Source organism: Heterocephalus glaber, unplaced genomic scaffold (assembly GCF_053883595.1).
Source record: "Heterocephalus glaber isolate CG9 unplaced genomic scaffold, H.glaber_assembly_v1.0 deba00001744, whole genome shotgun sequence".
Taxonomy (NCBI): Eukaryota; Metazoa; Chordata; class Mammalia; order Rodentia; family Bathyergidae; genus Heterocephalus; species Heterocephalus glaber.
Genome location: NW_028258450.1, coordinates 5700534 through 5724513, shown reverse-complemented (window position 1 = coordinate 5724513; position 23980 = coordinate 5700534). Strand labels below are relative to the sequence as shown.

Sequence of the window (23980 nt, the reverse complement as noted above, 5' to 3'; positions counted from 1 at the left end):
CTTCCTCCGGCTCCCTGCCCACCCCTCACTCGTGGGTCTTTCTCAGGGCTCTGCCCTTGTTCTGGGGTCTTCTCCTCTTCCAGAGGTCGCAAAATGGCGGCCCAGCAGCCTCATGGGACCCATCAGCAGAGTTTGTTTGGTCCTCACAGTGTTTTGGGTGTTAATTTGAAGGCCATTAGGCAGAGCAAGCACTCTCCAAGTTCGCCACAGTCCCCATCGTGCCCTATTGTTTTACACCTGTCTTTCACACATTTTCATCACCTGCCTGGTCCCCGAAGTCATGAGTTTTCAGAAACCCCTGCTACCCAGGCTGCCTAGATCTCCCCACCCTCCATCTACCTCCAGCTGCCACCAGTGCCCCCACTCCATCTCTCATGCACCCGAGCTTGCCGACAATGTGGGTCCCCAGCCCCGTGGGCGCCCCAGATGTGGCATTAACGGTCCAGGGCAGGGAAGGAAACTCACTTGCCTCCAGGGGCCAGGCGGGCCACAGAAATGAGTGAACTGGTCAGGTATAAGAAAAGTCCACGGCCAGAAATATAATCAAATTGGATCTTTACTCAACTACGGTGAATGCATGAAACAGAATACAAACATGTAGGATACTGGAGTTTATACTTTAAATCCAAAATTGAAAAAATACAAATTGAAAAATAGAAATATTTAATTATTAAAATTTTTTTCTCTTTCATAATTCTTTTGCTCTTTTGAATTGAGGTGAGAAGGCTGACGACTCCTCTTCCACACCAAGATGTCAGGACCAGGTCTTGGAGTGTAGGTGCGACGGGATGGGCAGGGGAGAATTCAACCTGGACTCCTTCCACAGGGAGTGAACTTCGCTTGATCAGCCTTCCTAATGGAAAACAGCTGGCCATTCACCCAAGCGTGGGTGCCCTAGACATGGACACTCAGGACAATTACCAGACAGACTGGAATCTCACCATCTTCCCAAAACACTGCCTTTAGGGCCAGAGCCTCTGCCCTTCGGTTCGACTACTACTGTGGTCTGCAGTCACAACCGACAGCAATGCCAACCAACAATGGCAAACTTAGTTCATGGTCATACAAAGTGGGTGCAGTGAATGTGGGGATTTGGCCTTCGACCCCACCATCAGGGTGACTACAGTCCAGGCCACCTCTTTCACTTTCGGAAACCAACTGTAGCAAAGGGAAAGGAGTCAGATTATGTCTAGCCAGTGCATTCCCCTCTGCCAGCCCAGGCCACCACGATCACACACTCAGGGGCAGCTTGGGGCCATTCCTGAGGAGCTGTGTTCAGGGTTCAGCAGCCTCTGGCCACCTCCTCAGGGAACTGGCTTTCGGTTCAAGCCATGACCAACGTGCCCACAGCTACTCACAGGAGCGTAACATCGCAGCCGTCCGTGTGTCCCTTTGGCTTCTCAGAACCACTCAGTGGAGGTGACAGGCCAGGACGGGACTCCTCTGTCCTTGCCAAGCACTGCCGCCTTGGATGGAGGTGTGTGGACAAATCCTGCGACAGTTACTCCAACTGTCTATAATTGTGCTTAGAGTTCTGACCAGGGTGTGTGCGTGTGTGTGTGTAACGCGTTTCTCAATACAGTCATTCATTTCCCAGCGTTGGGCCTGCCCTGGCACCACATCACAGACTTCTTCGGTGACGTCAAAATTCTCAACACCACAAATAAATAAAGCTAACTGGGTGGCAAATTTATAAGCAGCGACAGAAAAGGCCACAACTGATTTGATTCTTTCAGGCAACTGGACTTGTAAAGCCTCTGGTTTATTATCTTCAGATCACCTCGTGATGCAAATGCCCTTGGACTCATGGTCTAGATGGCGAGTGTTTCTGTTCGAGACACACCACTGCTCCTGGATGAGCTCACGGTTTTAATGCCTAGGTCATTCTTTCCACGTCTCTTCCTCCCTCTGCACAGCGAGCCTACTGACACTTGAGGCCCTTTTTCAGCTCGTTGAGGATGGCATCCCGGGTCTGTTCTGTGTACTGGTTGTAGCTCTTGCTGTGCCGGGACTCATAGTGGCGCTTCAGGTTGTACTCTTTCAACACAGACACGATTTTTTTGCATATTAGACACGTAGGCATGCTCTTCACTTCCACAAAGAAATAGTCTCGCTCCCATTTTTCTCGAAACACACGGCCCTCTCCTTCTTTCTTTCGTTTTGCCGCTTTTGGTAGAGACATGGGTACAAGAAAGATTTCACTTGTCTCTGAACGCTACCAAGGAGAACCACAGTGCCAGCCCCGTGCCAAGGCGGTGGGGAAGCGGGAGGGGTGGTGGGGACTGTGGCGAACTGGAGAGCACACGCCCCTCCAGAAGGGCAGCTCCAGCCCTCGGAGCCAGGCATAGGGCAGGCCCAGGGGCCAGACCTTCCAACTGGTCAAGAGGAGCCAAGACTGCAGAGTGTGCATCTCTGTGCGTGAATTAACCCGATTTGTACAACTACCTTGTAAGGAAAGAGGACCACATATGCTAACACAGGGAAGGCCAAACAAAACTCACCTGCAGAGTGGCCCATTGGCCACCAAATTGCAACCTCTCTCCTGGGCCGGGCCTGTGGCCCTGCATCCCAAGCCTGGAGGACGGTGGTCCACACATGGACCACACTCTGAGGGACACTCGGCTCCAGTCCCACAACAGACACCTTGCCCTGCTCCTGGGGGCACTGCCTGCACCCTGCCACCCCCGGACGTCTCTGAGGACATCCTGCAGGGCCCTCACCTCACTGTCTCGACCCTGTTTGCTTCCGGGTCTTGTCTCAGGGATGGCCACACGGTCCACCTTGGCCACAGCCCCAGGACCATCTCCAACAAGGGCCCAGAGCCTGCGCTCTCTTAGCGGGCACCTCGTCCACTCCTGTGGCTTCAACCAAGTATACACCGTCCCCTAAGGACATGTCCTGAGCTCCAACACGGCACCTGGACATCCCTTGGGCCGCTGGCACTCGCTGTCTAGCATCACCCAGGCTGGGCCCCAGCTCACAGCCCCCACAGCCCTGCACCTGTGGGACAAGCTTTGAGCTGCCACCAGGAATGTGGCCCCTGCCCAGCTCTCTAGCTGCTGGGCTCTGTCCCTGCCCTCTTCTCAGGTGCCAAGTCCCTTTCTGCTCCTGGGTACCTAGCCTGACCCCGCTAACTGGTTCTCTCCAGACTCCGCAGTCTGGCTGGATCTGACGCCCTTCCTGGGCTCCCTCAGTTCCTCTGCAGTCTCCATGAAAGCACGGTCCTGCCCATTACCTGCCTAACACCCGCCTGCCTGAACGTCTCCCTGAGAACCAGCTGCAACACACCTGACTCACCTCGAGGCCCAGCGCCACCCAGCCTGGGACCTCAGGGGAGTCTACAGAAGCAAGAACAAGGACAGAGATGACTGGGTGTGCTCCTGCCCAGTCCTGGGGGATGTCAGTGACGGGAGCCGGGGCGTGTGTTAAAAGGAACTTTATTGGGTGCTGGGGGTTCAGATGAGATCCATGAGGATGTCGTCCTCCATGACGCTGGGCTGCAGGCCCGGCTGGGGAACCGGGCCCCGGGGACCCCCGCTCAGCAGCATCTGACCTGGGGGGCAGTGGGGAAGGACTGCATCTCCCAGTAGTCCCTGGGGCCATAGAGGGCCCTGGGCCTGCTTTTTTCTCTCTGCTGGGAGCCCACGGCACTCCGTTTCCTAGGAAGCCCTGTGGTCCTCCCGTCAGAGGTGCCTACTGACCCCACTGGTTACCAATAGTTTTCCCTGAGCCTTTGGGAGCCCTTTCCCCACACTATTTCTCTGGCCCCAGACTACCTTTTCCAGCACCCCCAAGACATGTAGGAGAAGATCATGGGAAGTTATTGCCCTCTAGGTCTTTGATCCTATGGGTGGTGCTTCCCAGTAGCCCAGAGAGCCCCCTGAGGGCCACAGGGAGACCCCTTAGCCATGGCACTCTTGTCCAGGGGCCGCTGGGACGCTCAGTCCAGTCGCCTGCCCGCCCCTGGAGCTCCCTTACCTGGCATCGGAGCCCTCGGGGGAAGCTGAGCTGGCCAGGACTGGGCGGGTGGTGGGTGCAGGAGCGGGGGCCCCAGCTGGGGCTGCCCCAAGCTCTGGTGCGGTGGTGGCAGCAATGCAGGAGCCCCTGGTGGCTGGAGGTGATGGAGGGAGGCCTGCGGTGGGGGGACCCCAGTCTGGGGCTGGGGGAACACAGAGCGAGGCTTAGAGGCCAAGGTGAAGCCCTGCCACACCCACCATCCTGCTGCTGCCTAAGGCTTCTTGAAAGGTCTCAGCCTGCAGTTTCGGGGTCTTCCTCTGAGATCTTAGCAGAAGCCCCCATAAACTGCAGGGGGCATTGCTGGGAGCCCCTGGGGAGTCTATCACACCCACTGACCAAAGCTGACCTCTCTCCCCCAGACAAAAGTATCAGAACTGCTGGGGTCAGGACCCCTAGCTCCCAGCTCCCCTACCCTCAAATCTCACCGGTGGCGGGTTGAGAAGCAGGCTCCGCAGCTGGGGATTGGCCCCAGGGTTCTGGGGCCGAAGGATGGGTCCAGGAGGAGGTGGGCCAGGGGCAGCTCCAGGAGGGCCTTGGGGGGCACCTGGGGGGGCCTGGGTGGTACCTGGGGGCTGGGGCTGCCCTGTGGCCCCAGATGCCCCCACAGTACCCTGAGGCTGGGGCTGTGGTGGGCGGAGCTGAAGCTGCTGGGAAGAGAAATGAGGGTGAGGGAGAAGTCAGAGGCCCCATATTCCTCCACCTCAGCGAACAGGGGAGTGAGAGTCAGACATCCTCTGGGGCTGTCCCACCCTGTCCCTGACCCACACCACCCTGTCCTCACCAGATTCTGCGAGGGCCTTGCTTGGTCCTCCAGAATAGGGCCCAGGCCTGGGGGTGCCTGCTGTCCCATCTGCATGGGGAGAGGGGGCAGGTCAGTGATGGGAGGGGTGTCCTGAGCTTGGCCAGGGGAAGGTGCTGGTGAGGACGGGGCTCACCCCACGCTGCTGCTCCAGTTTCTGCTGCTGGACTTGCTTGTGGTTGGTGATGACCTGCCGGATGCCATTGACAAAGCCACTCTGGTCGTAGGGGATGAGGCCCATGAAGATCTTCTTCTTGGATGAATAGAGGAGCATGAGCACTCGGACCTCGCAGGGGGCCGTGTGGGGGAAGTGCACACAGCCAGCCTGCAGACGGACGAACAGACAGGGCGCCTTAGGCCTGTGCACCCTGGAGGTGGCTTCCATCCAAGGTTTCAGAATCCTCCCACACAGGGATGGCAGGGTTTCCACTGTAGGAAGCTGAGAGCAGGGCTGCTTTGAGGCCCCTCCAGAGACAGAAAGTGGGGCTCGGAGGCGAGTCAGGGGCCCATGAGGGCAGGGCAAGACTGGCTTGTGCCGATGGTTGAACGACAGAAAGCAAGGGCTCCACCCAGGGACAGTCTTCAATTCTTACTGGTGCCATCACCTCTCGGATCTTGTTTGCTTGGCTACCACATGGCAGGGGTGCCCCTGTAAGGCCACTGGCAGCCTTGAGGGAGGGGCCCAAGGGCACGTGATCAAGGGTAGTGACAGACCTGAGACCCAAATTTTGGCTGCACCCTCGCCCACAACCCTCTACCAGGTGCCTGCCCTATGAACTGAGGAAGCGGCACCAACGTCATGCAGTTGCTGTGACCAGAGGACAGGCGATACTCATTGGCCCTGCCTGAGGCTTCACCCACAGGAAGCGAGACCGTCGCCGCTGTAGTCATGTGGAGGCAGCCACACATCACGCTTCACAACAGGGGATGGGGAGTTAACCTCTTGGCCTCTATTCTCTGGGCCTTGGTTTCCCATCTGAGGCAGAGCTGTTAGCTGCCTACCTGGCACCATATGCCAGTTCCCCTGTGAGGAGCCCAGGCTATGGAGGAAGTGATGTGTCCGGCCACCAGGGCGAAAATTATGGTAGCCCAGCAGGCCAGGCCCAGGTCCAGGACAGATTTTGTCTCCCACGGAATGACAACTTCATGGAGTCACCTCTTCCCTCATCTAACTTCAGCATTGTGCACACAATGGCCACAGCTACGAGAACCACCCTGTCCGAACCCAGCTGCTAAGTCAAAGAGATGAAAGCTGTGGCACGGGAGCCATGCACAGGTGCTGACTCACGTCCCAGAAGGGCCCCAGTTGAGCCAGGGGTGTCCAGCCCAAACTTCCCAATGACCAGTCCCGACTGCCATGGGACAGCAGCCCCGTCAGAGTCCCCACGCTTGTGGGACCCCCAAGATTGTGTGAGGTAACCACTGTTTACGAGCCTAGTACAACAAGTCCGCCTCTGTGGAGAGCGCAGTGCCTGAGAGGACTCCTTGAGATGGTCCCTGGGGCGTGGACAAAGCCCACACGGAGCACCACGAGACAACTCAGACACTGGGAAGACAGCCTGGGAGGCTGCAAGCACGGGGGAGGGCGAGGCAGTGCGAGTCTTCCCCTGGAGCTTCCAAAGGAAGCATGTGGTCCCCACAGCCTCACCCCAGCTTTCTGTCCCCCAGAACCTCAGGAGAGTGAGTTTCTGTTGTTCCAAGCCCCCACTCTGGAGCAGTGTGCTCGGGCAGCCCCAGGAATCTATCCCACCACAGCATCCCTATCACAATCGATGGCTTCCTAACTGCTCAAACTGCTTTGGGACACACATCAGCCTGACACGTATTATAGGATAAAAGCAAAGGTCTGGGAGAAAAGCGAGGAGCCCAGGCTCCAAAAGCCCACCAATCCTTGACGTAGCTCCAGGCTCGAGCAGCACAGCGCAGTGCAGCGGCAAAGGCCCTAGGTTCCATCCCAGAGGCTTCCCTCACCAGGGGCTCTTGTCAGGGTCGGCGGTAGGCAGGACTGAGGCAGCACCCGCCCACCCAGCACTCACGAAGCCGTTGCCCATGATACGGTAGAGGCCTTTGAGGGACTCCAGGTCCTTATTGGTGAAGTGGAACTGCACCATCCTTGAGTTCCGGAACAGAGGGCCCAAGGTGGTCTGTGGAGACACCGCGGTCACCGTGTTGGGAGTGCGGAGCGGACAGAGGCAGGGAGCTTGGGGAGCTTGGATGGGGCCCCTCAGGCTACGCACCAGCAGCTGCTGGGGGATGAGCTGCATGATCAGCTTCTGTGGCCACTGCTCTGTCTTCCTGGGGGACAGCATGAGAACAGGGTTCAGGAGGGAGTGGACCCTGGCCCACCCTGCCCTAAAGGGCACCTACAGGTTCTCTCCATGATTCACGTAGACCTGGCAGGGCAGGGAGCGGGTCAGCTTGGTGTTGGCATCCACTGAGGCGGGCTTCGGTTTCTGAGGGGCAAGAAAGCGAGTCACAATGAGAGGGGCCCCAGCCTCGGCCTTGCCTGCTCATGCCTCACCCTGGTTGGGCCCAAGCTCAAGATGCCCCCTCTTCACCAACCCCAACCTCCTCTGGCCTCCAGATTACACAATCAGGGGGCTCCTCCCACGGGAGTCCCTGTCTGGACCCCAAATCCTAGGTTTTCCTGGGTTCTTCACCTCAACACAAATTTTTTTTTTTGGTACATCGAACTCAGGACCTTGCACTTGGGAGGCAGGCGGCAGAACCACTGAGCTAAATCCCTGGCCCCTTTATCTTTTTGAGAGAGGGTCTCAGCTAAGTCCCTAAATTGCCCAGGTTGGGCTCCTCCTCCCTCAGCCACCCGAGTGTTGGGATTACAGGAGTGACCACTATGCCTGTGGACACCACGTTTAACCCCACCTCGGTCCCGAGCCACAGATCCATGGTTTATAAGGCCCTGAGTTCTACTTGGTCAATGGACCCACTCACCTCCTGCCATTCAAGCACCCCGCTCCAGGCCAGGAGCTTGTTGGAGACTGACTGCTGCCCACCGAGGGCTGGCGCCCCGAGTTGGGCGGGGGAAGGACCACTGACACCACCTGGGGCCACTGTGCCCGCCTGCCAAGGAGGAAGAGGAGTGGGAGGGGCCGACTCCACACACACCCAGCACCACTCAGCAGAGGAAGGGAGCATCCGTACCCAGCACTGCAGGACACGAGGCCTCCCAGGCTCCCTGGGTTCCCATGAGATTCTGCCCCCACCCTCTCACCGCACTGTACCAAGAGCCTGAGGCCCCAGACCTCCAAGGCTGCCCCAACCCTAGAGGGCAAATGGTACCGCCCATTGTCCTCACCCCACAGCCAGGAAGGCTGGCGCACAGATACCTACCATGGATGGTGCCCCAGGCTGTGCGGTAGGGGCCAGGCCCGGGCCAGGCGCCACTGTGGAGACCAGGTTGGGCTGAGAGGCAGGAGGCGCCTTGGTGGCACCAGAAGGCCCTGGAGGTAATGCTGGGGCCGTAGCCTGACTGAAGGGGGGTCCCACTCCTGAAGGAGCCTGCTGGAGAGGGTTGATGGGCGAGACTGCGGGAGAGATGGAGGGAACAAGTGGGGAGCCATGCAGAGCGAACCCCCCACCCTCCCCAAGCCCACCAACCCACCGGTTCACCCTGGGACTCACAGCGGGGGCCAAGTCCAGCCTTCTGGTTCTTGGCAGCCTCCACTGCATTCTGGGCAGCCACCTGCGCTGCGCTCAGGTTCCCGGGGACCTGGAGGAGGGGAGGGGCTGGGGTGTACAGCCCCCAAGCACAGCCCCCCATTCTGCGCCTCCTGCACCCACAAACTGCTTGTCGGCACCCATGGTCCTACCTTCCTATTGTCCCATGGGGACTCCTTCATCCCACATGTCCCAGTGCTCAGTTATGTCTCTGTCACAAGGGAACGCTTCCTACAAGGCCCAGGCCTGAGTCCCTCCCTGGTGACATCCATACCTGGTACTGTGGCGGCACAGGGGGCAGGGACTGCTGAGGTGCGGCTGAGAGTGTGGCACCCGAGGGTGGCGCGGGTGGCAGAGGCACCTGTTGCTTGGGCTGGAGGGGGCCTGGGGCCGAGCCACCCCCAACTGAGACCAGGACGATGGCCAGGTGCCCGCAAGAAGAGGCAGAGAAGGAGAGAGGAGAGGGAAATCCAGAATCCATGTCAGAGGGAACAGGGAGACACCTGAGCCCTACCCTGCCCCACTGCACTGAGCCTGGGCCTCACCAGGCAGCACCAGCCCGCGCACCAACACCATGTGCCTCGGGTCCTGGCTCACGTCCGCCGGTGGCTGTAGCGTCTCCAGCATGGCTGGGGGGGCAGCCTTCTCGAACAGAAGCCGCAGAGCAGGAAGCTTCCGAGGGGACACGATGGAGAAGTGGATCCCACGCTGCAGGAGAGGGGACGAGTGTCAGCACTGCAGTGGGTTACCAAGCGGCCACAATGGTGAGGTCAGGAATTAGGTGAGCAGGGAACTCCGGCAATGGTTGTTTTGACAGACATAAGGAAAAAGAGATACACATACAATCCACAACTACTTAGGGATCCAGGTCTCAGCACTCCTCACTAGACCCAGTAATCCAGACCCAGAAGTCTAGGCCCCAATGCTCTCCTCTTTCAGATTCAGGGGTCCAGACCTCAACTCCCTGTTTTTTTTTTGGTACCGGGGATCAAACTTGGGACCTTGTGCTTGCGAGCCAGGTGGTGGAACCACTGAGCTAAATCCCTGGACCCCCAACTCCCTCTTAACCTACACAGACCCAGGAGTTTAGGCTATGGCCCTCTCTTGCCCCAGTCCTGGGGCCCAGGACCAGCCTCCTCCTCTAGACCCGGGGTCCAGGCCAGTCTCTTCCCTCAGGCCAGGAGTTCTTACCTCCCCTATCTCCTGAACAAGGCTCTCAGTTGTGTACCCCGAGTAGGTGGTGCTCTCAACAGCAGGAAGCAGGTACGGTGGTGAGTTGCAGATGAGGAGGCAGACTCGGTGTGTCTGGCCACTGCCAGGGAAGACAAGACAAAGAATGGGCACCTGAGAAGGGATCCAGCCCTAGCAGAGCTGAGGTTCACCCCTTCACCCCTATGAAGTCAGGACCAATGCCCCATTTTACAACTGAAAACACCGAGGGCTTGGAGGACTTGCTGTTGGTCACACAGCAGGCAGGGGACATGTGAAGTGGCACCATGTGGCAGGCTACACTCACATCTGCTCGCGCATCTTCTTAAAGTCATCAAAGAGCTGCAGGGCTGTGCTGAGGCCTTCTGCGATGAGGCTGCAGCTCTCACCACCGCCGCCCATGAACCTGCCAGAGGCCAGGCAGTCAGCCCCGTGGCCATCGCCCCAGCCCAGCCACCACAAAGGGCCTGCTTCCATTCTGTTCCCCAACAATGCCAGACGGTGGGCCTGGGACACTGTTGAGTTCCTTGCTCTATCCTGACAGTGAGGATGGGTGACCCCAAGCCTAGGCCCCTGTGCTCTGTCCCAATCCTGGTGTGACTGCCACCTGTCCACCCTCCTGCTGTCCCTCTTCTCTGGGCTCTCCATACCATCTTTAAAGCTGCCCTGCCTCACCAGCCAAGGATGGGAGGCTCCTCTGCCCATCCAGTACTATAGCTTGAAACATGTCCTCCCTAAGGACAGGCTGAGGTCCTGATCTTCAGTACCTCAAAGGGAGACCTTACTGGAAACAATCTCTACAAGATCATAGCGCTAAGTAAGCTGAAGCTACTAGGGGATCTGAGCCAGTGAGACTGGTGTCTCTGAAGGGGGAAAGTTGGACGCAAAGATGGACACATAGGAAGGGAAAAGGATGGTGGCCCTGTGAAGAGTGGGTGACACTGCTGTAAGGCAGGACATGGCCAAGGCCACCAGCAGATGACAGAGACAAGGAAGGACCTTTCCCCTCCAGGTTTCAGAGGGAGCCTGGCCCTGCTGGCACCCTGACCTTGGGCCTCTGGCCTCAAAGCAGTGAGTCAGGAGAGCTCTGTTTCTCTAATACAGGCCCTGTGCTTTGCTGCAGTAGTGCAGGAATCTCCCCATCAATCAATCAATCAATCAATCACCCCCCTTCGCCTGCATCTGATCTGCAGGCAAGTCCTAGTCTGTCTCCAGGTGGGAGTGGCCCGGGAAAGGCCTGTACTCCAGCACCTACTGCCACCACCCTTCAAGCTGACTTTGCCAGAGGGGATGTGTGTGGAGATGGGAGGCCCGTCCCCCTGAACTGTGGTCTCAGTATCCATGTGTGCCCGTGTACCCCACGAGCAAGAGTGAGGCTAGTGGCCCATCTTGTCCCCAGCCCTGACCACCAGTCACCATGTGGGAGGCCACAGGGAAACATGCACTAAATAAACGAAACAAAGCCAACCACGCCCAGGGCTCAGTTCTTTCAACACACGAAAATGGAGCTGGCCAAGGAACCCATGACCACCAAGGGTCTAGGCCCCACAAAGGCAGAGTAGACCCACACTCTGAGCCCACACCTGTGCCCTGCATACCCTGTGCCTTCTGCCTTCAAGGCCTGTGACACATCTGCCCCCCAGGTTTCTGTATGCATATCCCCTGGACCACAGCTCCACTCTGGCTTAGTCAGAAAGCCAACTTTGGGCCGGGGATTTAGCTCAGTGGTTCTGGCGCCCGCCTCACAAGCACAAGGTCCCAAGATCGAGCCCCAGTACCAAAAAAAAAAAGAAAAAAGAAAAAAGAAAAGAAACCCAAAAGATCTGTCCTGTGTCACCAGCCCAGCGTGGCATTATCCTCCTCCAGGGAGCTGGCCTGAATTGTCACAGGTCATCTGACGCAGTGTCTGCCTACTTCCCGCCCCGCCTGGCCTGTGCAGCCCTCAGAGGGAGTCTGAGTCACCTCAGCCCTCTCTACAATGTACCCCAGGTCACGCAGGCCTAGGGCACTGCCTGTCATGCACAGATAGCCCGCAGTGGAAAGCACTGAGGCACCTGGGCCCTGTCTCCCTGCCCTAGTCCCTTCTGGTGCCATTCAGCATGGCAGTTTGGGGCCCCCGGGATCCTACTGCCCCTCAGGGCACTGGCACCCAGCCCTCTTTCTTGATGCAAGACTGTTCCCACAGGAACTTTAAGGCCACAGCAGTAGGTAGACTCCATTGAATAAATCTACCCTATACCCAGCTTGCTGTCCAGCCTCCTGCTATAAGAGAAATCAAACCCCAACTTTCTCAGGCCTTTCTGAGGCTTAAGCCAAGTCCTCTGCCTAGAACTGGGGTGATGAGGAGCACTTCCTTCCTCTGCCCCCTTTTTTGGTTGTTTTTCATTTGTTTGTTTTGAGACCCAGCCTTGCTATATAGTTCAGGCTGGCCTCGAATCCAGGTGATCCTCCTGCCTCAGCTCCTGAGTGCTAGAATCACAGGTGTGCACCACCATGCCTGGTGTGATGAAAATGTTTTGGAACTAGACAGAAGGGGTAGCCGCACAACACTGTGAACATAGTAAAGGCTATCAAATTATGTACTTTAAAATGATTACTTTTCCCAGGAGGGGTGGTACACATCTGTAATCCCAGGATTTGGGAGGCTGAGGCAGGAGGATTACAGAAACTTTGAGGCCAGCCTAGGCTACATCTTAAGCTCAGGGCCAGCCTGAACTACATAGTTAAGACTGTTTTAAAGGGGGAGAAGGGGTTGCATAGTGGTGCGTGCCTATAATCCCAGCTACTCAGGAGGCTGAGCAGGAAGATAACAAGTTTGAGGCCAGCATGCAAAGTTTAGTAAGACTATCTCAACATTATAAAAATTAAAAAGGCCTGGGGATGTAGCTTAGTGGTAGAGCACTTTGTCTAGCCTGGGGTCAATCCCTAATACAGCAAATTAGAAGAAAACTTAGGAGAGAAAATGTGACAGACTGTCCACTATGAGACCCTAAAGCTTGCTTTTTTTCTTTTTCTTTTTCGGTACTGGGGATTGAACTCAGCACCTTGTGTTGTGAGGCAGGCATGGTGCCACTGAGCTAAATCCCCAGCCCTACAGCTTGCTTTTTTTCTTACTGAACTCAATTGTAAGTTATGCTACCAGCTGCAAGAAAGACATGTAACAAATATGGTCAAACAGATAAGAAAAACCTAAAAATGGGGAGCAGAACTAAAATATGTTCAGTTGCAAAATATACCTTAAATATTATGAAGTTTATGATCTCTCTCTCTCTCTCTCTCTCTCTCTCTCTACTTGTTTATTTTTCACTGCTGGGGATCAAACCAAGGCCTTCGGTATGTTTAGCAAACACACTACCATCATCAATGTATGCCCCCAGCCCCATTCTTATTTTATGTTTGGAGTTTACCCGGGACCAAGATTTATTATAAGGGCTAAGGATACATATAGCTCAGCGACAGAGCACTTGCCTAACATACCTGAGGCCCTGGGTTTAATCCTCTGCAGGGAGAAAAAAAATTTAAAATAAACCCCCCAGGGCTGGGGATTTAGCTCAGTGGTGTAGCTGCATGCCTCACAAACCCTTGATCTCCAGTACCAAAAAAAAGGACCCTCTGGTTTATTTCCTATCCATCTCTATTCTTTCTGATCCTAAATTGCTAGATGCTAAAAAAGGAAATGTGGAGGTAAATCTTTCCAAAGCTGAACACAAGCACACATGAACAAAAAGAAACCACACTGCATGCCTCCTTCCTTAAGTTTGAAACCTCTCAGACAAGATTTCTCATGGTGTGAACAAAGCCTGCTTGCCTGTAGTCCTGCTGCAGACTCTGGAATGTCAGACACCTGACAAAGGACTAGATCAAAACTGTGACCTCGGGCAACAGTACATATCCGATGACTACTTTATCAGCTGATCTGGAAGATTCCACACTGAGAACACAGCAAGTTTTTGTGTGGTTCCAGGTACAGAACATTCTGAGTTAAGGGGTGGGATGGACATAGGATTAAGGTGTTTGGATAGCAGGTCCCTCCTCCCTTGGAGCTTGGAATTTCCCTTTTTTTTTTTGTCATGCTGGGGATTGAACCCAGGGATACTCTTACCATGGAGCTACACTCCAAACTCTTTATTTTTTTATTTTGGGACAGGGTCTTACTAAATCACTAAATTAAGGATGTTCAAACTCAATTCTTCTGCCTCAGCCTCCCAGAATGCTAAGATTATAGTGCACACCACCATGATGGACTCCAGCAGAATTTTCCTTTTTTGTTGTTTGTTTTTTTGAGACAGAGCCGGCCTCGAACTCACAGCAATGCCTCAGGTTCCAGAGTCCTGGGATTACAGGGGTGAGCCACAATGCCAGCAGAATTTTCTAAGAAAAAAATTTAACGGCATTTCCTAACATTCAACACCCACTGGAGGTTTGGCTTCTTGGTAATTATATTTCTTGTAGTTTCCACTAATTCCTTTACCCACCCAAGGTCTCCTAAGGCCTGTTGGGTCCCAAGTCCCAGCTGGAAGCAAACAGCAGGAGAAATACCCAGGACCTGGACAGATGCGGTCTAGAGGTGTGGGGCTGTGACAGTGGAACACAGGAGTGGAGGAGGGAGCAAGTGGCTGCTTGGAAAATTCCAGGATAATTTCTCAGATGGGAAGACATGTGATTGGGACCAGGAAGGTAATACAGGAGTTTACCAGAGTAACCACTCTGAAGGGCATTTTGGGCACTCATTCACTTACTCACCCAACAGAGTTTTCCTGAGGTCTCTTTTGTACCTAGTCCTGTGCTGGCTGGTGCAAGGGGCGCTAGGGACTTGAGGGGAACCAGACATGGACCAGACCTTAAGAACCCCATTTAATGTTGTTCCATTCTTTTTTGTTTTCTTTTTGCGGTACTGGGGATTGAACTTAGGACCTTGTGCTTGTGAGGCAGGCGCAGTGCCACTGAGCTAAATCCCAGGCACTTGTTCCATTCTTTTCTTTTTCTTTTGGTACCAGGGATCAAACTTGGGACCTTGGGCTTGTGAGGTAGGTGGCGGAACCACTGAGCTAAATCCCTGGCCCTTCCTTGTTCCATTCTTTTTTTTTTTTTTTTTTTTTTTTTTTTTAAGAGTAGGAAAAGTTTACTGAGAGAAAGCTTCTGCCTAAGCGACAGAAGGGGGACTGGAAAGTGGGTTGCCCCTCCTTGTTCCATTCTTAAGACAATCTAAGTTAGCGGATATAAAAAGGGGTAAATTTTGAGCAGGGGGTTTAGCTCAGTGGTTCCACTGCCTACCTCGCAAGTGCAAGGTCCTGAGTGATCCCCAGAACCAAAAAAAAGGGGGGGGGAATAAATTTTGTCCCCCAGGGGACATCAGATAATGCATTGAGACATTTCTGGTTGTCATGCCTTTTGGGATATGGTACTGGCATCTAGTAGGGTAAAAGAAGCTGGGTGTGAATCTCTCTAATGAACATAAATGCAAAAATCCTCAATAAGATACTGGCAAACAGAATGCAGCAAATCATCAAGATTATACACAATGACCAAGTAAGACTGATCTCAGGGATGCAGGGATGCAGGGATGGTTCAACATACACAAATCAACAAATGTAATACACTATATCAAAAGAGCCAAGGACAAAAATCACATGATCAATCTCAATAGATGCAGAAAAAGCGTTAAAAGAGTTCAACAAAGTTCAACACCCATTTACGATTTTAAAAAAAGAAACTGGAATAGATGGTCTTTATTGCAATCTGATAAAACCCATGTGTGACAAACCAACAGCCAAAATCTTACTAAATGGATAAAAACTGAAAGCTTTCACTCTAAAACCAAGAACAAGATAAGGATGTCCACTGTCACCACATTAGCCAGAGCAATTTGACAAGTGAAAAAAAAGGAATAAGAATAGGAAAGGAAAAAAAACAAAAAAAGGAAAGGAAGATGTTAAATTATCATTATTTGCCGATGACATGATACTCTACATAGAAGACCTCAAAAACTCCACCAAAAGACTTCTAGATTTTTTTGTTTTGGTACCGGCGATCGAACTCGGGTCCTTGCACTTGCGCAGCAGGCGGCGAAATCACTGAGCTAAATCCCTGGCCCAAGACTTCTAGATTTAATAAACAAATTCAGTAGTTTAGCTGGATACAAAGTCAACGCTCAAAAATCAATAGCTTTCCTGTACACAAATAACAAACTCACTGAGACAGAAATTAGGGAAATAACACCCTTCACAATAGCACCCAAAAAAAAAAGAAAAAAAGAAATACCTAGGAAGTAATCTAATGAAGGAAATAAAAGACCTTTACATGGAAAACTATAGTACTCTGAAAAGGAGATCGAAGAGAGTATCAGAAAATTGAAAGATATCCCTTGTTTTTGGGTAGGAAGAAACAACATAGTGAAAATGGACATACTTCCAAAATTGCTATATAGATTTAATGTAATCATGATCAAAACACCAATAGCATATGTCACAGAATTAGAGAAAAAAATCCTAAAATTCATTTGGAACCAGAAGAGATCTAGAATAGCAAAGGCAATTCTGGGCAACAGAGGCAAGCAGGAACATCACAATCCCTGACTTGATACTACACTACAGAGCTACTGTGATAGAAACAACACTGCACTGGCAAAAAAACCCCACCAAAACCAGACCTGAGGATCAATGGAACAGATTAGAAGATGCAGAAACACCTACAAACATACTCAGCCACCTTATCTTTGACAAAGGAGCCAAACACCTTCACTGGAAGGACAGCCTCTTTAATAATGGCACTAGAGGGCCAGGGATTTAGCTCAGTGGCACTGCACCTGCCTCCCAAGCACAAGGTCTGAGTTCAATCCCCGGTACCAATAAATAAATAAACAGTGCTGGAAAAACTGGATTTCCACATGCTGAAGATTAAAACTAGGCCCATATCTTTCATCATCCACTAAACTCAAATTTAAATGGACCAAAGATGTAAATATCAAAACAGAAACACTAAATCTGCTGGAAGATAGAATAGGTACAACTTTTTTTTTTTTTTTTTGAGGCAGGCTCTCGCTTTGTAGTTCAGACTGGCCCTGAACTCATTGTGTAGCCTAGGCTGGCCTTGAACTCCCTCAATCCTTCTGCCCCAGCCTCCCGGAGTGCTGGGATTACAGGCGTGTGCCACCAAGACCAGAATAGGTAGAACCCTCGAAGACACTGGTATAGGCAAAGATTTTATGAACAAAACCCTGACCACACAGGAAATATCACAAAGAATCAATAGCTGGATGGTATCTTATTAAAAAGCTTTTGCAGGGCTAGGAATTTAGATCAGTGGTTCTGGCACCTGCCTTGCAAGTGCAACATCCTGAGTTCAATCCCCAGTACCAAAAAAGAGTTAATGTGAATTTTATGGGGCCGAGGGATTTAGCTCAGTGGTTCCAGCGCCTGCCTCGAAAGCGCAAGGTCCCAAGTTCAACCCCTGGTACCAAAAAAAAGGTTTTGCACAGCAAAAGAAACCAACCAACAAGAGTAAAGAGACAACCCACAGGGTAAGAAAAAATTTCTGGCAGCTGTTCCTCAAAGGACTAATATCTAGTATACATATGAAAAAGTAAAAAAAAAATCTGACCCCCAAATTTAAAGACACAATCCTAAAATGGTCATCTGAAATGAACAGACACTTCTCAGATGAAGTAGAAAAAGGAAATAAATATATGAAAAAATGTTCAGTATCACTGGTCATTCAAGAAATGCAAATTAAAACAATGCTGAGATTCCATCTCACTGCAGAAAGAATGGCTAACAAGAAATCAACCAATAACAAATGCTGGAGGGGGTATGGGGAAAAAGGAACACTGCTCTACTGTTGGTGGGAGTGTTGACAGGTGCAACCACTCTAGAAATCAGTGGAGATTCCCCAAAAAAATAAAACTTGAGGTTCCATTCAACCCAGCTATTTCCCTTCTTGGTATCTTCCCGAAAGAATTAAGAGCATCATACCACAGTGATATACGCACACCCATGTTTATAGCAACATGGTTTATATTAGCTAAATCTTGAAAACAGCCCAAATGCTCATCAACTGACCAATGAATAAAGAAGATGTGTTTTTTTAATGCATAGTGGAATACTATTCTGCCATAAAGAAGGATAAGTTTGGGGCTGTGGATGTAGCTCAGTAGTCCTGTGCCTGCCTGGCAGGTTTAAGGTGCTGAGTTCAATCCCTGGTACTGAAAAACAAAACAACAAAAAAAAGATAAGTTTGAGACATTTCTAGTTAAACAGATGTACCTTGAGACCATACTCTTAAGTGAGATAAATTGGACACACATATTTACTGCATTGTTTCTCTGGCGTGAGAAACCGAAAGTGGAAATAAGGACCAAAATGTATTAATAAACACTGGGAAATGTGAAAAAAATGTTCAAATGAGAAGGGGAATAAGGAGGGGGAGAGGGTAAAGAAGAGCCAAGGAAAAAAAGAGAATAGAAGGAAAAAAAATGGAAACAAAGCTTTTATAAATAAGGAAGGGAAGAGGGATTGATGAAAGGGGGAATGGGAAAAGAAGCAAGATATATCATGTACAGGTACAAATTCCCTAAGATAAATGTTATCATTATATATATATAAAATGTGCCAATAAAGGTTTTGCTTAAAAAAACCCAAAAAACAAAAACCTGGGCCTGGTGGCACACACTCATAATCCAGGCTACTCTGGGAAACTGAGGCAGGAAGATTGCAAGTTTGAAACCAACTCTAGAAACTAAGCAAAACTTTCTCATAATGAAAAAAAATAAAAAAGGCTAGGAATGTGGCTCAGTGGTAGAGTGCTAGGTTCAATCCCCAATATGGCAAAAAAAAAATCTTACAAGGGCTGGGAATGTCGCCCAGGGTAAAGGACTCATGTATAACTCGAGGAGGCCTGCTTCAGTTTCCAGCTCCACAATGAAATAAACACTCCAGCAAGCTGGGCATGGTGGAACTGGGAAACAGCCTGGGCAACACACCAAGACCCCGTCTCAATCAATCAATAAAACGCCAAGACAGGGAGCATGAAAAGGAAACTGAGGCCTCAGTTTTCCATCCTGGGCTCTGCACACACCCAGAACACAGCAAGTGCAGGGCACCCACATGCAGTCCATACATGTAAAGGTCAGGCAGCCACTGACCACTGCTGCTTTTTAACAAACTCTGACCACAGCTGGACCCTGTGCGCTGCACAGTACAGACACCTCCTCCCGTGATTCTTCCCACAACCCTGAGACCCACCCATTTGCAAATCAGGAAACTGAGGCATAAAAATATGAGAAATGCTTACAGGCTATTTCATATGTGCCAGGCACACCCTGAAGTACAATCCTCACCTCATTTCACTATCAAAACATCCCACAGGCTGGGGGCCGAGGATTTAGCTCAGTGGTTTTGCTGCTTGCTGCACAAGAGCAAGGATCCAAGTTCAATTCCCGGTACCAAAAAAAAAAAAAAAAAAAATCCCACAGGCTGGGGGTCACCTGTTCCACAACAGTCCCCAAATCCCATCTCCTGGTTTTCACACAGGGCATGGTTCCCTCCTACACAAAACAGGGCAGACTCCTACACCAAACAGCATGTGGCAGAAGAGATGGTGTGTGGCTTCCAACACAGGACACCAATGAGCCTGGTGGCTTCCTCTTGCTCTCAGTATCAAATCAGTCACTCAGGAAAGACAGCCACTATCAAGAAACTTCGGTCTCCAGCCAACAGCCACAGGAACAGTGAGTCCTCTGGCCCAGCCTCGCCCTGCCCAGCCTCGCCCTGCCCTTGCTAATTCTAAGCACACGGGAGATCCTGAGCTGAACCGTCCACCTTCACCACTCCTGAATTCATTCATTTGAGGTTATGCAGCAATAGATAACTAATTTAATACCATTAACATAGCCAGGTGTCGAGCCCCACACTTCTAATACCAGTGCTCAGGAGGCCAAGGCAGAAGGATCACCATGAGTTCAAGGGCAGCCCAGGCTACATAGGAGAGCCTGACTCAAAAAATAAAACACAAAACAAAATGAAAAATACAGCTCTGCTTCAGGAATGAAGTCCCTGTGTACCAGGGACTCCTGAGCCTGAAAGTTCAGCTGGCAAATAACTTTGCCCGACTTGAGCTTGTAGTAGCGACTATCAAACTCCGACCCAAAACACTGAGGGGTGTCTACCAGCTTAGCGCCACCTCTGCATTCAGACATCAAGTCCCCATCTGAAAGAGGACAAGATGACAGGATGACAGGACTGGACCGGACAGAGAAGTAGAAGCACATATGGAGCGCAAGGGAGCTGTTGGAGCTCAACCATGTCTCCCCAATAGGAAGTATTTTCCAGGCCACAACCGGGTGGCAACATTGCTGCGCACACCACAAGCGACTTAGGAACAAAATCACAATCACCCTCACTGTCCCTTCAACCACTCAGTTCGAGGGAAGAGATCCTGAAGCTCAAGCCCAACCCACCATTTTCATAGTCCCTCACAGGGGCCCCCAACCCGACAGAGTGTGGAGAAAAGCTCACTTAATGCCATCAAGCCAGGTGACAAACTCATAGGCGCTGCTGGTGGGAGCATGACATTGTACGTAGGACTCCGGGGCGCAGTCCACTGTGTTGAAGACCACAAGGCTGTACTGGGTACCCCCATACTGGGTAAAAAGGCAGAGGAAGTGTTGTTAATCAGGGACATGAACTTTTTCCCCTAAAGAAGGTTGGAGCTCCCAGTTTCCTGTTGGTTAAGCACCAGAAACTCCTCACAGGTTCTTCCATCCACCAGGCGGGCTGGGTCCCTTAGACCCACAAACCAGGCCCAGCCTCCTCCCTCAGACCCGGGGATCCGGGCCCGGCCTCCTCCCTCAGACTCGCGGGTCCAGATCCAGGTTCTCTGGCCCAGAGTGACAGACTCACGTCTCCCCCGAAGTCCGTCTCCGCAGGAGGACCACCATTGAAATACCTGCGAGGACAGAGGTGGAAAATGGGGTCAGGCACAGGCTGTGGACGACTAAACTCGGAGGGCGGGGTTTCCCGCGGGACCGCACTCACTCGATGGCCGGGAGCAGGTAGTACTTGCGCAACTCCTCGAAGTAGGGGCCCAGGTTGGCTGTACCCTCGATCACGAACACCACATCGGCCACCAGGCCCCCGGCCCGGGCCGGGCCCTCGGACCCGGGGACCATCCCCCGAGTGGGAGCCGCCACCGCCGCCACAGCCCCCCGCCGAACGAGCGGAAGTGCGCCAGGCGTGCGCGCGCACCCGGGGCGGATGTCTGCGGGGCGCCGCGGACACGCGGGCGGCCATGTTTGTGCGGGGCACTCGGCGCAAGTTTCCGCTCTCTCCAGCTTCTTTCCCGTCCACAGCGTGAAGACTCACACAGGGCATAGTGAGGCCCTTCGAAAACCTCATGGGAAATATTGAATTATTGTAAAAACTGTCTGGAACAAAAAAAACAGAAGGAAACACATTCAGCCGCCATCTTTGAGCGGGGCGTCTAGTCTGACCTGGGCTCCCAGGGAAGGCAGGGAGACGTGGTTGCTAGGCAATGCGTAGGGGGCCCTGGTTTTCCAACAGAGGGATTAAATTAAGTCTGGCGCGGGAGACTGGGGAAGGGACGTGTGGAGGAGCCAATCGTCTCATCTGCAAACGAGGTTACTACGCAACGCTCTGAGGTTGAGCGCAACTTGGAAGAGTGCAGCTGTTTTCTATCGTGAAGAATCTGGACTCCATCCTAAATGGAGGCTGCTAGGCAACACCTGATCTCTGTTTTCTGGGAGAGAAACCAGAAGGTGGCCCTGAATATAAATACATTTCAGGGGAGTTAAAAATGTTGATGTCACAATGTAATCCTAAACCTAGGGGAAGGGAAGATAAATACATTGTATAATCCTGAAAACTGGATAGTGGTCAGCTACCACAAAGCTGCAAAACACAACATCTTCATAAATTTGCTGGTCAAAGACTACATAAACCAAGTTTTAAAATGTTCAATAGCCAGGTGTGGTAGCTCACGCCTGTAATCCCAGCACTCAGGAGGCTGAGACAGGAGCTTAGGGGAAGAGTTCGAGGTCAGCCTGGGCTGGTGAGTTCAAGGCCAGCCTGAACTGCATAGCGAGACCCTATCTCAAAAACAAAAAAGGGACAATAAATTGGGAAAATGTTTGTAACATGTGTGGACAGAAATTTACTATACAAATCTGGGTGTGGTGGTGCATGCCTGTAATCCCAGCACTGAGGTGGCTGAGGCAGGAGGATCCATCCAAGCTCAAGGCCAGTCTGGGCAACACAGAGAGTTCAAAGCCAGCCTGGACTACAGGGCAAGGCTGTACAAAAAAAAGAAAGCGGGGCGTGGTGATACGGGCCTGTAATCCCAGCACTTGGTAAGCTGAGGCAGGACCATCGTGATGAGTTCAAAGCCAGCCTAAATTACATAGCAACACCTTGTCTCCAAAAATAATAATGATAATAATTTGGAAATATAAAAGCACTTTTAAAAAGGAAAACCGACTCATACACACAGAGTTTTAAGAAAAAACTTTTTTTTGGTACTAGGGATCGAACTCAGGACCTTGCAATTTCAAAGCAGGCACAGTGCCACTGAGCTAAATCCCAGCCCTAAAAACATTTTTTTTTAAATAGAGTATTATTACTGGGCTTGGCGCCCCACACCTGTAATCCCAGAACTTGGGAGGCTAAGGCAGGAGGATCGCCAAGAGATCAAGCCCAGCGTGGACAACACAGTGAGTTTAAGGCTGGGCTGAACTACATAGCAAGACCCTGTCACGAAAAAAGAAAACAAGGGCCGGCATTTAGCTCAGTGATTTCGCCACCTGTTGTGCAAGCGCAAGGATCCGAGTTCGATCCCAGTACCAAAAAAAAAAGAAAACAAAACAATAATGATAATAATAATAATAAATAAAATAGAGTATTGTGAATATTCCCAGCACGAATACATGAGGTGATGGATATACTAAGTATACTGACCTGATAATTACACATTGAATACATGTTTTACTCCATCAGTATGCACAAATGTATTTCAATTAAATATATAAAGTACTTTAAATTTTTTAAACGGGAAACATTTGAAAATTTATCATCTTCACCAATTGACAGGGCAGAAAGCCCAGTGAGCCTGTGCAGTGATGCATACCTGTAATCCCAGCTACTCTCCTGAGGCAGGAGAATCACATTTTCAAAGCCAATCTGGACAAATTATCAAGACCCATCTCAGAAAAGGGATGGGAATGTAGCTCAGTGGCAGTGTGACCCTGAGTTCAATCTCTAGTATGGAAAAAGAGAAAGAGAAAAGGAGGGTAAAGAGAAGAAAGAAAAGAGAAACTGCTCAACTGTATTGGAGCATGTTGTTCTTATGTTCACTGCTATTGAATAATGCCAAAATCTGCTGATTTCCCCCCAAACTTACCATCATGGACAATGATTCTTCCCAAAATTAGTTGGGATGACAAAGACAAATTACACCACTGGGTTTTGTTTTTATTTATTTTTTTAACTGAGGATTGAATCCAGAGTCTGGCACATGCTCAACAAGTCCTCTACCAATTAGTTACATTCTCAACCCTTTAAAAAAATTTTTTATTAGGGTGTTTTGTTTTGTTTTGAGACAGGATCTTGTTATGTACTTCAGGCTGGCCTTGCACTCACTATGTAGCCCAGACTGGCCTTGAATTCATGGCAGTTCTCCTGCCTCAGCCTCCTGAGAGCTGGGGTTACAAGTGTGAGCTACTGTACCCGGGAACACTGACTTCTTAACAGCAAAACTGGAGATTAGGAGATGGTAGGATAATATACACAGTCCTTTTTCTTTTTAATTTTTTATTCTCTTTTTTTTTTGGTACTGGGGATCGAACTCGGGACCTTGCGCTTGAGAGGCAGGCAGTGGAACCACTGAGCTAAATCCCCGGCCCCATATACACAGTTCTTTGAGAAAAATTAGCTATAATCCATGGATTGTACAATAATGAGGGTGAGACAAACTCACTTTAGATGATATAAATATTACAATTAAACTCCAAAAGATGTATTTCAGAAGTAGAAAATTAAAAATTCTGCTTCACTGGTTCCGCCACCTGCTGCGCAAGCACAAGGACCTGAGTTTGATCACCAGTACCAAAAAAAAAAAAAAAAAAAAATCTGCTTCACTGCTGCCTGCCTCACAAACTCAAGGTTCTGAGTTTGATCACCGGGCCAAAAAAGAAAAACGATGCCCAAATGAATTGTAAACATATATATAATTATAAACATTGCCTGTGTAAAATAATACAAATATTCAAAC

The 23980-nt window shown here is 51.1% G+C and overlaps 1 protein-coding gene across 6 annotated transcripts; it reads right to left on the bottom strand.

Moving 5' to 3' along the window:
* Positions 1–538: 538 nt before the first annotated feature.
* Positions 539–20935, bottom strand: Med25 (mediator complex subunit 25). Of its 6 annotated transcripts, none has more exons than XM_021245805.2 (18): positions 20734–20935; positions 20599–20644; positions 20215–20339; positions 10011–10109; positions 9686–9806; positions 9040–9202; positions 8769–8899; positions 8459–8546; positions 8168–8361; positions 7769–7897; positions 7184–7269; positions 7054–7111; positions 6853–6960; positions 4953–5141; positions 4799–4867; positions 4443–4664; positions 3979–4159; positions 539–2166 (listed from the first exon to the last, which is right to left on the bottom strand). In XM_021245805.2, exons 1-18 carry the CDS (start codon positions 20865–20867, stop codon positions 1922–1924), a joined length of 2388 nt encoding a protein of 795 aa, XP_021101464.1. In that variant the 5' UTR covers positions 20868–20935; the 3' UTR covers positions 539–1921. The 6 variants fall into 6 exon arrangements, with proteins under 6 accessions (XP_021101464.1, XP_012921810.1, XP_021101468.1 ...); XM_013066356.3 differs by having other exon boundaries at positions 4443–4661; XM_021245807.2 differs by lacking the exon at positions 539–2166 and adding an exon at positions 3422–3553.
* Positions 20936–23980: the final 3045 nt, after the last annotated feature.

What these genes read in the sequence shown, in the direction of transcription:
- Med25 (XM_021245805.2), bottom strand. Translation starts at nt 20,867, where the DNA reads ATGGTCCCCGGGTCCGAGGGCCCGGCCCGGGCCGGGGGCCTGGTGGCC. An exon ending in AAGAAGATGCGCGAGCAGAT is followed by an intron (nt 9,807 to 10,010) that starts GTGAGTGTAGCC and finishes CTTCCCTGGCAG; the next exon opens with TGGCCAGACACACCGAGTCT. An exon ending in GTGAATCATGGAGAGAACCT is followed by an intron (nt 7,112 to 7,183) that starts GTAGGTGCCCTT and finishes GCTGTCCCCCAG; the next exon opens with GAAGACAGAGCAGTGGCCAC.